This window comes from Chenopodium album, chromosome 16 (assembly GCF_948465745.1).
Source record: "Chenopodium album chromosome 16, dcCheAlbu1.1, whole genome shotgun sequence".
NCBI classification, from domain to species: domain Eukaryota; kingdom Viridiplantae; phylum Streptophyta; class Magnoliopsida; order Caryophyllales; family Amaranthaceae; genus Chenopodium; species Chenopodium album.
In genome coordinates, this window is record NC_137849.1 from 45,188,035 (window position 1) to 45,205,525 (window position 17,491).

Sequence of the window (17,491 nt, forward strand, 5' to 3'; positions counted from 1 at the left end):
TTACTTCCCTCTTGTTTATATTAACTCCCTCACCTTCTTATTCTTCCTTTCTCTCTCTTCAATTCTCTTTCTCTCTCCTCTTTCTGCTGACCTTCCTTTCGTCGGAGATCCGCAATTTTCCAGTCGATTTTCGCCGGCGAATTTCTTATTCCGGCGAGTTTTACGCGTTGTTTCCTTTCTTCTTGATCCTTCTTCAATTTTACTGTTCAGTCATGAATCCCGAGTAGTAAGTTTTCTTTTTTAATTCTTCGATTTGATCCGAATTTTGAGGGTTTTGGATTGTTTTGATTCGTAATTTTGTGGAAATTAGTTGATTGTGTGATTTTGTTGATTGAGGTTTTGATTGTTTTTGTTTGTGATTGAAATTGTCGGTTGATCTGTGGTGTTATCTGTTAGATTTGGATTTTGTTTATTTTTTTGGTGAAAGATCGCTTGTTTGAGTTGTTGGCAAAGGTGAATTTTGGTTGAATTTTGAAGTTGGAAGGTAGGAGGTATGAATTAAGGAGAATTCAGTTCATAAAACATCTGTTCAGCGTAATTATTGTTTGTAATAGCAATGAAATTCATGATAGAAGGCTAAATCCTTGAAAACACTCTATTTCGAGGCGGAATTTGAACTCTTTCGTGAAATAGGATTTGGTTGGATTTTAAGAAATATTGGGAAAAGAATAGCATTGTGTTTGATTTGTGGAAGCATTGAGGACGTTTCGTAGTCGGTGTTGTTTGTCGGAGTTAGACTGTACATCCACCAGGCACCAGCTGCTAGCTAACTGTGAACGGATGTCGAGTTTGAAGTTATTGAAGACTCGGAGAACTATTAAGGGCTTGTCTAACTAAGGTGGAGAAATGCAATTTATTGGGTGAAAAAGTCAGTTGATGAATTTGATGTTCAATTATAGATAAAATATATACTATAATGTAGGTAGAAGCCGCTCCCTTCGGCGGCCCTTTTCTTCTTACTCAGTATTTTGTCTTGAAGTTTAGTGATGTTGCAAGCTTTTTAATTCTTGTGCTGTCATTTACCTTGAATGGTGATGCTTTTGATTGCAGTGATTACCTTTTCAAGCTTTTGCTTATTGGAGATTCAGGTGTCGGAAAATCATGTCTTCTCCTGAGATTTGCGGTAAGCTTCATAAGCTCATATTTTATGATCATTTTATGGGCGTTTATGCCTTTTCGTTGTAGTTGCTAGTTGTTGTTTTATAATATATGGCGTCGGACTTAGAAAAGTAGAATGCGAACTGTGGTGTGGAAGTCATTTCTGTGCTTTTATTATTAGGAGACAGAGGCTTATGAATTTAGTATGCCATTTGTTTATCAATCTGCAACTCTGCAAGAGAGTGCTTCTGATTTGCCCTCCTTTTCTTTCCGGCTTTTTGTAAGTTTGTAGCCACGTCTTCACATTAATATTTCTCAAAACTTATTGTGCATGTGCTATCTATAATGTTGAAACCTACCTCTCTTTTTTCCCCATCCGTTGGACCTTTAACTAAAGCGTCTGCTGTCTCAAACCCCAATTATAGTTATTTGGCTATTATTGAAATTCTTTGATGCTCAATTTTTTGATAAATGATTCCCTAATCTTGACTTTACGAGTTTTATATGGAAGGGTGTTATGCCATCTTGTGTAATTGTGAATGTGATTTTGCCTTTCTACCCACTTGACTTACACCTCGGTTTTGTCGTGAGGCTCTTGCAGCTGTCATAGTAGATATATATTGTGCACAGCTCACTGATTGTCTGTTCTTACATCCACAATCTATTGTTGTTGCAGGATGACTCATATTTGGAAAGCTACATAAGCACTATTGGAGTTGATTTCGTGAGTGTTCTCTGACCCAGCTTTTAGTAGTTGATTTGTTCTTTATCTTACTAGCTTGATCTTATATAGTTATATTTGTGAATGTAGAAAATTCGCACAGTGGAGCAAGATGGAAAGACCATTAAACTTCAGATTGTAAGTTTATTTTTCTTCTGTCTGACATCTTTGTTCTCTCAAAGGAAAAAAAATGCATTTACTTATGGAGATAATCAAATCCTTTGAGTGGCTTTCTTGGCATGTACGTACATGTCTAGCCATCCCTTAAAATAAAACATCTAATGTAATAATGCTTTCTCTGACATCCAGTGGGACACTGCTGGACAAGAGCGTTTTAGGACAATCACTAGCAGCTACTACCGTGGAGCACATGGAATCATTGTGAGTTAAATAGCTATGCTTTGGCTTAGGTGCCTCTTCTAATTTTTTTCATGATTTTAACACCCCAGCTGATTTACTAACTGGAGTTTTATGTATGACATCGTAGGTGGTCTATGATGTGACAGATATGGAAAGTTTCAACAACGTGAAGCAGTGGCTAAATGAAATTGATCGTTATGCTAGTGACAATGTTAACAAACTTCTGGTTGGAAACAAGTGTGATCTTGCTGCCAATAGAGCTGTACCATATGAAACTGCCAAGGTTACTAAGCTAACTCGTGTTTTGTGATAGGATTATTTTCACTGATCAGCTTAAATGGGATTTTAACTCTTGATTTGCACCTCTCTGTCTTATACAGGCTTTTGCTGATGAAATTGGCATACCTTTTATGGAGACCAGTGCAAAGGATGCTACTAATGTAGAACAGGCTTTCATGGCTATGACTGGCTCTATCAAAAACAGGTATATACATTTTCCTGATCTTACTTACATTATTGTGGTTGCATACTTGCATGTATAGTTCTCCCCAGGAATGAGCCCTTGGTGAAATTTACCATGTGACTTAACTAATTTGCAAAATCTTATGCTTTAAAAATGGGAATTTTAAAAACGGTTTTCTGTAATTAGTTGCTCTTAACAAGTATTTTGCACATGGTATCAATGTTTGATGAACATATATACTGAATTTAGAAAACCTTACATAGGTAGGATAAATTATGAAAATGATTTTAGAATTTACCAACTTTTCTTCAAACAGTACATTAATCAAGTATTACAACATGTTATGATGCTTACCATCCCTAGCCTATATTCTTTAATGTGATGAAGCACCTGGTAGTGCTTGTGTAGTATTATCTGATCTTTTCTGATCTATTGCGAATTTGTCCTTTTGTCATTGAGAATTATTCCAAAATAATGATAGTGCAATCTGATTAGGGTTTAGGATAACCTATAGTGGAATGTTACCTTTTGCTTTATTAATTAATAATCTCAATATGATTAATGGTATTTTTGAAGTATCTACTTTTTTTTATGCATCTCTTTTTCTCTTCTTTTCGTGCTTCTTTCTTTTTTTAATCTTTTCTTTTTTTAAGAAAAATTGTTCAATAGATGACTTAGTTTTTATATACATTTTGATGACAGGATGGCCAGCCAACCCATGAACAATGCCAGGCCTCCAACAGTTCAGATCCGAGGTCAGCCAGTTGCACAGAAGAGTGGGTGCTGCTCTACTTAGGGGAATATTATATTTTGGTGCCACATTGTGGCATGTAAGAATCTGATTTTGCTGCAATATTATTTGAAATTCAACATTCATCAACGCGGTCTTATCTAGGTTCCGTGTTTTTAGCGGTTTGCAATTTGTTAACTTGAAGATTCTCATTCTTTTCTACAAGTAGATTTGTATAAAAATGATGGATTTTACTGAAAATTTTAGCATGAATTTATTTACCTATCATCAACTTTCTGCAGTTTCTATTCCTCTGTAAAAATGATTGATTTTTAGAATTTCTATTCTACCTAATGTGTACATGAGTTGCCATTATATTCCTCTGTAACCTTCACCATACCTTAAGAATTGAGGTTGCTTATTCGCCTGGTAATCTACCAGTAATACCCTACTGCCGCATAATTTGCAAACATTTAAGAAATGAACATACATGTATGATTGAGGGACCAAAAAGACTAAATCTATTTCAATAACAAAATTGAGCGAATGATTTTGTGTTTTCGTGCCTTATACTGCCTTCTAACAACTAAGACCCATAAAAGCAAACATCAAATACAAGAAAAAGAAAAAGAAAAAAAGAGGTAACAGAAAATAAATATACAAATTGAAAAAACATGAAATTTTTCCTTAAAGTTGTATTTGGTACAGGACACTCACAGCTGGAAGTCCTACTCAAAAAAGACTTAAAATCAAAGGGCATACAAGTAAAAGCCCACAAAGAGACCAAAGATCATAGCTACGGCCTCACTTGCCACCTAAAGTGGGGAACTCCCCAGGATCTTCAATAGCTGGAGCAGGCGAATTGTACACCCTGTTACCTCCACCACCATATCCACCACCTCTTGAGCCACGACCACGTCCCCTGCCACGACCTCCAGATCTCTCCCCTTCAGCAGGCTTCAGAAACTCGTTAATGCTGACAGACTGCACCATGACAACATAGCCAAAGCTGCTATGTCAGCAACATGACCTCAAAACAAATGAAAGCAAAAGACAAGAAGAAAGAGAACAATGGTCAGCCAAAGACTTTTATTAGGTTTCCCACTTGAGAATTATTGATTTTAGCAACAATTTAACGAATTTGGGATCTTTAGGGTATCTAGTCAATGAAAAAGATGTTTCCTGGTTTGATCCCACATCAGGGAGTAAGCCACATTTTTCTAATTCTCAAAATTCTATGATTCCACAGCAAAATAATCTGGGTCAACCAAAGACATTTCCTAGGTTTTTCCACATGAGAACTATCAAATTAACAGTATTATACGGATAGTGGGATCTAAAAATTCCCGGGTCAATGAAAAAGAAATTTCCTGGTTTGACCCACAGATATGAGTATGCCAATTTCTCTAATTCTAAAATTTCTATGATTTCCCTAGTCAACTAAAACAGAGATGATAGATTCCTTCCTAGTGGCCAGTGCTAAGTTTACATACTACTAATGGTAAGTTTTTTTTTTCTCCTTAAAACTCAATGTCGTCCACCTACTTGAACTTGGCTCTAAGATGGAGTAATATGACTAAAAAACTGGCTCATAAAGCATATTAAAATGCTGAGCCACATGACAGGCAAGATTGTCTTTCCAACCAGCAAGGCAATCCTTGGAGATGCCTAAAGATTATCCATGATTTACTAACAAGTAATAACCAGTGAAAAGCAAACAAGCAAGGATGCACAAGGACAAGTCTTATGATGAAAGTGGAGAATACATGTAGAAATGTATGACAAGCCCTACTTTCAAAAAGACACCAATAGCCATATCACAGTTGCTTTATCTTTACATCCTAACAAGCTACTCAACTGTCTCCACCCAAACAGACACGAATCAAGGGGGCTTGACATAAATGGAATGTAATGTATAGAGTAAATACTGTAAAGAGCCTAGTAACCTTTTTGCAACCAAGAAAATACAGTGAAAATGTAGCATACATATCTCAATAACATTACCTTCTTCACTTTCTCCTTTTCAAGTGATTCCTTCTTCTTATCCTTGTCAGAACCCTAACAGGGAGAAAAAGAGAAGATGAGAAAGGTGTAATACGCGTTAATAAAGATTAAAACAAATGCACTTATGTTGGTATCAGGAAGTTTACCAATTTAATGAAAACTGATTCTTCCTCTTTCTTGTTTGAAAGCTGCTGCATGGACTGGAGATCTTTGTCAACCTCCACCTTCCGCTCCTCAGTCTTGAGTGCTACTAGAGCTTTCCTCTTCTCTTCCAGCAGCTTCTCATACTCTTCAAGAGTCATCTCCTATTAACAAAACATTATAAAAACACGAAGTATGTTCAACATTCAATCTGCAATGATGACTAGTTTATAATAAGCCTCTTAGACCCCTGACTACCTTAGCTCACAGTATTGAATGATTTTCTGTCTAAAAAAACTTAGTATGTTAAATGAATCAGCTAACTATCAATCAACCTTACCAAATACATCAGTCTTTTCACAATACTCAAGTAATAAAGTGGAAAGGTGGGTTTTGTTTCATAATTGTTGCCATATTCTGATGCAACTTCTTCTCACTCACAATCCACACTTATGTCCCACATGAGGTGGGTCTTGCAAGATAAAGGAAGTGAGTACATTTAAACAAGGCAAAAGGCATTTCCTCGGCAAAATTTTAGCATGCTACAAGCGCAACATCTTTTTTGTATTAAGATCCAAGCAAACAATTGATAAATCACACCACATAGCTAAAGAAAAAATGCCCTACAAAACATTTCTTTTTCATTCCTCTTAGTTAATTGAAAATTTTCTTCCTGGAGTTGATTATATGAATACTTCATGGCAAAAGCCAACACACATGAGTTTTGCATTGTAAGAATTATTATTTTTATAAAAAATAAAAATAAAAACACACTCAATGAGCTACTAATACAGAGTACCAGGAAACCTCGGATGGACACCAGATAACATTTTGTTTTTACTTTGTTGGCCTTTTCAGTAATCATGCTTACATTACCCTATTCTTTTCCAGTATAGTCATATTGTATGGATATTACCTGACCATCGAAAGACCCTATATCGGATCACTTTAATGAATGAAAAAACCTCCCAAGTAAAAAATGTATGATGCTCCTCTATGACGTTTGTTGAGAAAACCATATTAGATGGGGAGGGAGGTGATAAACCAAAGGCAAGATACAATGATTTTCGAAATCAACATCACAAGTACTTGAGGATTCTAAGCTCAAAAATATCCGATAAGATGATTTATCCTCTTCTAATCCTTTTATATTGAAACAGGATTTTTATAACTATGATATCTCACCTTACCTTATAAAACAATTTGAATAGGTAGATTGCATAATCACACTAAAAAACATGGGCAATAAATGCAAACTGATCTTCAAACAATAGTCACCAATACTAATCCGTAAGCAAAGACAATGTATGCATTGCAGGTAAGGAAATGCGCAGTTAGCTAAATTTATATAAAATATCCTCAAGCTGAGTAGATGGGGGCAAAAAAGCAACTCCTGAGTATTACCAGATCAAAAATTTAATGAAAAATAAACTCAACCTCAACTTTATGAAAAGAAAATAGTGGCACTAAACTGACATATACCTTTTCTTCTGGTTCCTTTTCTTCAGTCTCCTCTGGCTGGCCCTCCTTGTTGCCTTCAGCAGCATCTTCTACAGCTGGAAGATTCTCAGTGTTCAAATTCTTCTCATTTTGTTCTCCAGCTTCCTCAGTACCACTGATAGTCAATAGCATATTTAGTAGCAAACATAGCAAGAAAACAAAAAAAAAAAGCTCTAAAATCCAGGAACAATATTGAAGTAGTAACATAGGAGAAAACAATGCTGCAAGTGAAAAGAAATCTCACGGAGCAACTTCTTCTGATTCAGCACCCCAGTTTCCACGGCCAAATCCCTCACGTTTGACCTCTTGGCTGGAAGGAATAGAGGGAATGTATGTTTGTCAGCAAGAAATCAACAGGAAAAGGACACAGTTACACAGGCAGAGAAGGAACACTTACCCACGTCCAGTCCCACTTCGACGTTCATAGGTTCTTCTTGGTCGGTCTCCATCTCTCCCCTCCTCATTGTTGAAACCACCACGGCGACCACCACGGAAAGGGGCACGCGGCCCCCCAAAAGGTCGCCTTTCCCTTCCTTCTTCACCCCTGTCTCCTTGACTGATCGCTCCAGTGTTGTTAAATGCATTTTCATTGCTCGAGTAGTCTCTATTGTAACCACCACGTCCACCACCACCACGACCACCTCCACGGCCTCCTCCACGTTGGTTCTCACTCTTTGCCTCCCGAACTACACCAAATACACAAGAGCCAACGTCAATGTATGGAATAAAAAGCAAAGCCCAATGAGGAATGGATAATAAATACCAAATAGACTCATTATAACCACAATAAACATTGGATTATAACTCCAAGGCATCAAATTGGAGTTCAAAATTGCTTACCACAGTTCAAACAATACTTCAACTAACTTCTCAGTTAAACATGAAGATCTCCAAACATAATTAGTTTCCAAACTCAATCAAGCACACACCTTTTAAAACACCAAATGCTCAACACAAACAATTACAAACAAAAGATTAAAACCAAACATACAAACACCACAAGATAACACAAAACACAATCCAAACCAACCACAAATCCAGAGATTACATACAACAACACTGCAATCTCCAAACTTACAACAAGCCACTTCCTAAAATCATATCATATCAATCATCAAACACCAAAAACAGCATAAAACAATCCAATTAACAACAACCCAGATGCTCAAACCTAAATTACAACCAACAAATTACCAAATCAATAAACCATTTGAACAAAGTATAGCCACAAAATCAATCAAAATCTCACCAGCTCGAGATGGGGGCAAAGGTTTGGAGGGCAATTTCGCAGCCTTTTGTTGCTGCGATTGAGCACCACCCTGAGCTGGGGTTTTCTTCGGCGCTACAGCCGCCGCAGCAGCCGCCTTCTGCAGCTGAGCTGAAGCCTTTTCAATTAGCTGCGAAGGGTCATCGTTATCGTTGTCACCCAACAAATCAAAAGGGTTCATAGTCGCCATTTTTTCAAGATTTGAATTGGGTTTTTAGCAAAAATTAATAAAATGCTACAAACCCCAGAAAATCAAATCAAAATTAAGAACAAAAAAAAGGGGGAAATTAATTTGTTTTCGATACCATTTGGGAAATTATAATTTAGATTGGTGGGATTTTTTCAGGCAAAAAATGTCACATCCAAAGAGAGAGAAGAAAAGGGGATAGAGGAAGAAGAGGAGAGAGAGTGAAGAGATGAGTGACGAGGCTCTAAAACCCTAGCCGCAATGTGAGTAAATTAAGAGAGAGAAAGGGAGAGAAGAGAGAGAAAGTAGAATCTCAACAATCTGAAATTTATCGTGTTCTATGGAGCTCAATTTTGCTGTCAAATAATTTTGAGTCGTATGTTTGTTCTTGTTTTCACTGTTTTTTTTTTTTCTTTTTTTTCATTTTTGACAAATTGTGGTAAATTCGTGATTATTAAAAAAAAAAAAAAAACATTCCTATAAATAGAATATACTATAGGTGTTGATGATGATACTAACAAAATGAACGATTAACAATAAAAGTGTATTATATTTCAAAAAATTAATCATACTGAGATAGAATTTAATAGAACTAACAAAAAAATAAGATGTCGAAAGGGACATATACTAAAATAAAGAAATGATATGACTTTCTCAAAAAAAAAAAAAAAAAAAAAAAAAAAAAAAAAAAATGATATGATGATCCTCTCTAAGTTTGAATATTAACCTTTTTCACGTTGTGGTTTATAATTTGTTCAAACTACCTCTGTTTTATATTAGGGAAATTCTACATGGTGGCCTCAAAGTTTTAGTTTTTCTACATGGAAGACGAAGTTTTTTCCAACTCTCTTAATTGACCCCAAGGTTTTGAAGAATTATGCATAGTGCCCTTTTTTTAGGTTTTTGGCTAACCTTTACAATTAAAATGGTTAGCCTTTTTTTATTATTAAAAAATAATTAAATTATATTTTAAATAATAAAAAAAATGAAATTTTAAAAAAAAAAACCCAAACCCACGACCACCCTCCCACCACCACGTCCACCATCCACAACCCCAACCCCCACCCACCAAGCCTCAGCCAAACCCCACTACCGGCGCCACCTCGACCACCCTCCCTTCCCCAACCACCATAACCCGACGACCATAAACAGGCTAAACCCGTAACCCAAAGTCCCAACCTCCACCCTTCGAAAACCCCAAAAATTGGCCGGAAAAGTTCGGCCGCCCCTCCCCCACACCTTTAAAAGGTCAACGCTAGGGTTTCGTGTGTGTGAGGAGGGGCAGTCGGACTTTTCCGGCTTCTTTTAGGGGTTTTCGATTAGTGGGGGTTGGGTTTAAGAGATTAGTTAGGGAAGGGGAAGGGAGGGAGATCGGGGTGGCTAGTTGACGCCGAGGGAGTGGGGTTTCGATTCACGCCGGCGCCGTCGAGGAAGGGGGTTAGGCGCGCCGGCGTTGGGGGCAATGGAGAAGGGGGTTAGGTGCGCTGGCTACCGTGGGTGGCTGGCTGGTGGTTTTCTTTTTAAATTTTTTATTTATTTATTTTATTATTTTTTTCACATATGGCTAACCAAAAGCTAAAAAAAGTTAGCCAAAAAATCAAAAAATGGGCACTATGCATAATTCTTCAAAACTTTGGGGCCACTTTAGAGAGTTGGAAAAAACTTCGTCTTCCACGTAGAAAAATGGAAACCTTGAGGCCAACATGTAGAATTTCCCTTTATATTATTTACAACAATTTGACATATAATTTATGGAAAGTGGCTAATCATTGCAAATAATATAAATCGGAGGTACTATATTCAAACTATGACATCATTAAATACGAAGTGTATAGCTCCATTTTCATGGTAATTTATAAAGTATACTTATTAGTCATATATGGTACAATGATACTTTATGATATTGTTACCAAACTAGCAATTAAAAATCTAATTCTAAATTATACTTAAATTCATGCGTAAAATTATCACAATAGGTAATTCACTATTTAAGTTGACACGATGTTGTTAGCCTAACATTTTAACCACTGTTTAAGTTGCTCTCCTTTTGCTTTGTGTAAAAAAAAAAAAAAAAAAAAAAAAAAAAAAAATTGATAGCTTGATGCCAAAATCTTATATATATATATAAAGGGGAGTTTTTTCCCGAGTTTTTAGAGAGCCACGTAGGATTTAATTTTCTTAGAGCGCCATGTAGGATTATAAATTTTTGTTGTAGCCAATCAAATAATTTTCTTTTAGAATTAAATAATTCAAATGCCACATAGGAAAAATTGACAAATGAAATTTTAAAGTTTAAATAATTATATATTATAGTATTATACATTATCAAAAATTAGAATTAAAAAATTAAAATTAAATTACCTTATTTATGATAAACATAATAAGTATGAACGTAAATTTGCTTTACTTAAAAAAAAAAAAAAAAAAAAAAAAAAAAAAAAAAAAACACTACCTTATGTACGATAAACATAAGAAGTATATGATAATGATAATTTTGCTTCATTAAAATAAAATTACTTTATCATTACTATGTGGTTTTTTATATAAAAATACATGTATATGAAAAAATATTTTAGGAAGTTAATTTTAAGTAAAGATAGCTATGAGCCTATGGTCATTGGTTGTTGATAAGATGCGTGGGATTATTTCCCAATTGAGGAGCAACGAAACCGTGAAGAAGAAAGGGGGTCTGACTTTGAGGATCTTTATATCTTTTTCTTTAATTTTAATTTTCTTTTTCTTTTTATTTTATTTTTATTTCTTTGCCTTTTCTTTTCTTTTTCAATTTCTTTTTCCTTTTTCTGATTTTCTTTATATTTTCCTTTTTAGTAAGTTAGTTCTTTTATTTTCTTTTTCTTTAATTTTCTTTCATTTTTATTTTCCTAGCTTAGTCTTTTTAATACCCATTTTTTGGGTTCACCAAGTTGGATTATTATTGAAGTTTTCGTTTTTTTTAATCTAATAATTTTTCTTAATTATTATATCATCAAAATATAATAGTATAAAGGATAATAGATAATGACAAATTTTTTGTATAAGCTTCAAAGATAGATTTTAATAATAAAAAATTAAAAATATTTCATAATCTTATGGTAATACCCTACTATTATAAATTGACGTATAATGCAAAATCAATCGACATCAAACAATTTCGTGTTAGTAATTCTTGTCAAATTTAAATCATACATGGTTGGGTAATTCATAATTTAACTTATATATATAATTGTTACTTACATTATATAATTGTTACTTACATCGTGTTTTTATTTGAAATACTTTATGATTATTCGCTTATGATTTTATGTGCTATTTTTTTCCAACAGATTTAATTTGATCAGAGAATTAAATTCGAGCAAAAATAATTGGAAAATCAAAGTACGAGTTTCTCGGCTGTTTCACGACAAACATTCACTGTGACGAAAATTATTGAACCAAGTGTACTTAAGGTAAGTTTTGATGAAAATTATTGAAACAAGTGTTCTTAATTAACATATGTTTTTCATTTAAAGTTTTGAAAAAAAATTCTTAAAAATATAATTATTTTATTATTCTTTAGAAAGGACAAGGAAGATGCAACAATGAAAGAAAATCATACAAGTCACATAGTTAAGGAAGATGGAAAACGTTCTCATGATGAAACTGATAATTATAAGGAAGATGACAACGATTCCACCAACAACTCAAGCATATTAGGTATAAGGTATGGGTTTGGAATGACCAAAACTCATACCCTGTGTTTGTTTCTTGAAATTTCATTTTCCAAACCCATACCTCAAACCCCCAAGGTATGGGTTTTTGAAACCCAAGGGGGGAGGTGGGTATGGCTCATACCCATACCTTTAGGTTTAAAATTAAAAGGAAAACTATCATTCATAGATAAAAACCAAACACATGAAATCAAGTATCAAGTTTCAACCCCATACCACCCAGGTTTCATTCCTCATTCCAAACCCATACCATTGTTTGAACCAAACATCCCCTTAAAAAAGTGAAGGTATATACTCTTTCAGATATTTGTTGCTTTGCTAGATATTTTCTTTTTTTTTTTGACAAAAATTTTGCTAGATAAATAAAATACTATTGAATTTACTAACCATTTATATATGTATATATATTGCAGGCTTAATTTCCACGATCAAAACTTCTTATATAAAGATTAAATAAGTTTAATGGGGCGAAAGGATATTTAAACTTCATAAGTATCATCCATAGTTTAGTAATTAAATTCGTTAGATAGTTATTAGAAATTTTAGATTTATGCCAATAATTTATTCGTGAAGATTTTTTTTTCATATTTTTTTTGTATGGAATCATATTTGTAGCCTTTTGAACTATGTTGTTATTTATTATTTATTTATTTATTTAGATGTTTCTTTAATTATTATTACCTAATCTATTACTATTAAATAAAAAATTATTATCTAATAAACTCTTTCATCATTGTTGACCTGACAATTATAGGAGAAGTAAAAAAAATAATTTTGAAGCAATATTTCAATAATTGTTTTAAAATTAGAGTGACACAAATATAAAAAAATAATAAAAAAAAGGTGACACAAAAAATGATAGCTATGAAATATAAAATGAATATACTGTACTTTGTAATTGTATTCAAGTTTAATTATAGTGGTGATAAAGAAAACATATAGTAATTTGTATACAAGACTATTTTAAATACCTATGTATGCTTCACTAAAAAAAAATAAAAATAAAAAATAAAAAATAAAAAATATGTAAGCAATCTTAGCACCGTATAGAGTTTTCATGAGTTACCTAAATTTATATTATTAATTAATTGAAATGATAAATTTTAATAATCTTTATAATTTAAATAAATTTAACAATTTAGATAGTGAAATACACTTTTAAAAAAATATAATAATTATAATAGTATAAGTATGTCATATAATCCTAACTCATCTCTATATAGGAATATTTGTGAATGTCAGGCAGCCACGAGTAAGAGTTTTACTTTCTTTCTTCCTTTTTTTAAAAAAAGATTTATACTTAAGATAATTAATAATTCAACCATTTGATTGTTAATTTTACTCTCTTCAATCGTTTAACAATAAAGTTTTAAAAAATTAAAGGGCAGTAGCTAAAGGAGAATTTTATAAAATATAAAGTATGAAAATTTAAAATAAAATTAAAAAAAAAATTTGACTCAAAATTTTTAAAATGAACCCGTGCATCGCACGGGCTTAACACCTAGTATAAATATAAAATCTAATCTAATATTCTAATATATATATATATATATATATATATATATATATATATATATATATATATATATATAAAGGGGAGTTTTTCCCCGAGTTAAATTTTCTTAGCGCGCCAAAATATATTTAGATAAAATTCCTAATATCAAAAGATAATATTTTATATTTAATTAATTTAAACTGAAAAATCTCATTCATCAATTTTGCTTACGTGTCATTTAAATTATTTAATTCTAAAAGAAATCAATAATCTCGTATTTAATTGGCTACCACTAAAATTTATTATCCTACATGGCGCGCTGAAAAAATTAAATCCTACGTGGCTCTCTAAAAACACGGGAAAAAATTCCCCTTTATATATATATATATATATATAAGATTTTTTTAAAAAATACTAACAAACCGTGTATCGCACGGGTTTCATCTAGTATAAAATATATATGCATACACCTATTTTAGAGGTGATCAATATCGGTCCACCCTGATCCAGCCTAAAAATAAGGCGGGTTTGGACAAGCCAAAAAAAGTATTTTTGGTTAAAAACCCAAATCCGGCCCGAAAAATTCCACTACTTTTTTACAGATTTAGGCACGGGATACGGTGTTAAGGCCCCGTCTGGCCCGATTTTTTTTATCACCTCTAGCCTATTTACAACTCTACACGCGGTCACCGTTGTTTTTACCATATAGCTCTCCTAATGTCCTCAACTTCTGATGATGATTAATCACGTCATCGAATTGCGGATGTTCACGGTTAAAGAAGACTTATAAAATCATTTTTAAAGCTGCAAATGTAAAACTGACAAGGCGCTATAACATGTCATTTAATCATTTCCTACATGTTGAGGATCAAGCTCATAATTGGAGAATCCCCATTTATCAACATTTGAAGGCATCGTAATTCGGATATTACAATTTTATGCCGAAGATGAGCTCGCCTTCAACTGCAGTTATGTATTAGATTGATAGTTCGGTGTTAAATCGACAGTTCGGTGATAGATCGACATATCAACAATTGTTAAATTTCGAAACAATGTGAAATGGGCCTGGGCAACTCGAACAAGGAGGAGGAGAGTTAGGTCCACAAACAAGGCTTTGGAGCTTTCATACTAAAACCAATTGGCAATAGTAGGAGTTACTCCTCTACCTTATAAAGTGGAACCACATCTCCTCTTTCTCCAATGTGGGACACTCACAAGTGATACGCATTGGGTTCCAACACTCCCCCTCACTTGTGAGTTTCTTAGAATTTAGAGCACACCAGAAGGTACAATATAAATCCTCTTTGGGAATGAACATCCAATAGAGGGCCCTTAACCAGTGGCTTGACAAATACCCAGTTATAAATGGCCCAACAAACCTGGGCTCTGATACCATGTTAAATTTCGAAACAATGTGAAATGGGTCTGGGCAACCCGAACAAGGAGGAGGAGAGTTAGGTCCACAAACAAGGCTTTGGAGCTTCCATACTAAAACCAATTGGCAATAGTAGGAGTTACTCCTCTACCTTATAAAGTGGAACCACATCTCCTCTTTCTCCAATGTGGGACACTCACAAGTGATACACATTGGATTCCAACAACAATAGAACTGAAGGATACTCTATTTCTAGCTGCACAAGGTAAGTTAACAATCGAAGAAAGGAAATAATTAAGTTCTCTAAAGGTAACTAAGTGGTGGCCTGGAGACCCGATTTTCTTATGTGTATTGAATGTCTTCTTCTTCATTTGTTGACTATTACATCTTTAACGAGGGTGATTTATGTGATTAAATGAGTTGAATGGTTATCTAAAGTGTTTTCATTTATATGATTTTTCGTAACACATAACTTAGGAAGTATCACATATTATTATGACGTGGCGGTATCTCAAAGTCTTTGATTTTGTGAAAACAAATCGATCAACTCATTTATCTATATAGTGTCAGGATTCAAACACGACTATTGATTTTAGAAGTTTCCCAATAAAAAAAAAAAATGAGCATTTGGTAGGAATACAATCTATGTCAGGCTAGGATAATATTATACAATGAAGACGAAGATGATAAATTAGAAGGTGTCAATATCACATATGGCATGTTTAATTTAAAAGATTCAAAAATAATATTTCTTCCGTTTCTTAAATATTGCACCATTTGTCTTTTAAAGAAGTTTCATAAATATTGCACCATATCTATTTTAGAAAAAAAATAAATTTGTGTTCACACTTCAAATACCCTATATACTCTTATCTTTTAACACTTGATTCTTTAGTTATGTTTACAATCACATGTGCAAATGTGTAATTTTACCTTTCTCTCTCTTCCTTTATCCCACTACGAAAAAAATTGTGCCCAAACCTTATGATGCAATATTAAAAGAATAATAATGGAGGAAGTATATAGGATTGGGATTTCAATTTGAAAGATTTAAAAATTAATGATATGTACTAAATTGAATTATTATTATTATTATTATTTTATAAAAACACAAGTCTAAGAGATCAAGGACTAGTCTCTTGATAAGCTGACATTTTTTTTCCCCACACAATTTTAGAAAAAACAATATAATTAAATTTGACAAGATAAATTCAAATAAGATAAGTTCATACAATTAAAATTGAATCAGATAAATCATAGATTTTTTTTAAAAGAACTGGTTTGGTAGGGTGGTAGTTATTACGTACATAACTACAGAGTAGTTAACGATAACTTATATGAGCACTTTAACAACTAGGAGTAACGATTACTCACACAACAATGAGGTAACACGTTAATAGAATATGCCAAACACATCCATAGCATGACAAGTTCAAGTGTGACACGTTCCAACCGCAATTGACACACATTCATATAAAGAAACCTGCAATACCCCGTATTTTCATACGTATTTTTCTTAATTAATTATTATTTTCTAAAAAGAGTATTTTAGTAAATTTATTATTTGGAGCCAAAATAATATTTGAATTTTGGCGCCAAAAGTATTTTGAAAACTAATCATTATTTTGGATAAGATTTATTATCCATTTATCCTATTCTAAAAACCGGATTATTTACATATTTCGGATAATTTAATTAAAGCAAAATAATTTTTTTAATTAATTAATTATTATGGCCGAAATTACCTAACAACTAGCTAGGATTTTCGGATTTTCCATGTATGGAAAATTTGATTTTTCTTGGTTATTTATTGGTAAATAATTGGTATTTAATTAATTAATTATTTAATTATTATTCTATATTATTTATACAATTATTTTATTCCTTAAAAACCGAGCAAAATATTCCTAAATATATCTAGAGGAATCTGAAAATTAGAGCTATGGTAAACTCCATATTTTTGGCCCTCATGAAATATTTTGGGAGAATTTAATTGGTAAAATTATATTTTTAACTATCTCCAAAAATCTCCTATTTTCCTTAATTCTAATTCTCCATCTTTTTAATATCCAATCATCATATTTTCTTGCCATTCATTTTTCTTAATTATTCCCCAAGTAATTCCAATTTCCTTAATATTTTTCATGACATACATACCTTCCATATTCAATTATACACAATCTCTTTAATATCAAAACTTTCCTTAAATCTTTACTCACTTCTCCAAGTAATCCCTTAAACCCTACTTACCATAATTCTTCCTACATTTTCCTACCATAATTCATACACATGCTAGCCTATAAATACCCCTTTAATTCATGATCAAACCTCACACTAATTCTCTTCTTTTCTTCTCCTCTTTTTACACAAATCATCCCGTTTATCTTTAAAGCCAATTTTCGGGCACTTTTGGTCAGATTTTAGGGTATTGCTGTTTCACTTA

General features: G+C 33.0%; 2 protein-coding genes across 2 annotated transcripts; one reads left to right on the forward strand and one right to left on the reverse strand.

Annotated features, from left to right (window-relative positions):
- The first annotated feature begins 43 nt into the window (after positions 1–43).
- Positions 44–3,655, forward strand: LOC145586675 (ras-related protein RABD2a-like). The gene is made up of 8 exons (XM_081643566.1): positions 44–226; positions 1,051–1,123; positions 1,775–1,822; positions 1,910–1,957; positions 2,129–2,200; positions 2,307–2,462; positions 2,560–2,663; positions 3,345–3,655. Exons 1-8 carry the CDS (start codon positions 213–215, stop codon positions 3,436–3,438), a joined length of 609 nt encoding a protein of 202 aa, XP_081499692.1. The 5' UTR covers positions 44–212; the 3' UTR covers positions 3,439–3,655.
- Positions 3,656–4,014: 359 nt separating this feature from the next.
- On the reverse strand, positions 4,015–8,808 carry LOC145586674 (RGG repeats nuclear RNA binding protein A-like). Its single transcript, XM_081643565.1, has 7 exons — positions 8,267–8,808; positions 7,415–7,703; positions 7,262–7,327; positions 7,000–7,132; positions 5,523–5,681; positions 5,377–5,430; positions 4,015–4,356 (listed from the first exon to the last, which is right to left on the reverse strand). Exons 1-7 carry the CDS (start codon positions 8,472–8,474, stop codon positions 4,177–4,179), a joined length of 1,089 nt encoding a protein of 362 aa, XP_081499691.1. The 5' UTR covers positions 8,475–8,808; the 3' UTR covers positions 4,015–4,176.
- Positions 8,809–17,491: the final 8,683 nt, after the last annotated feature.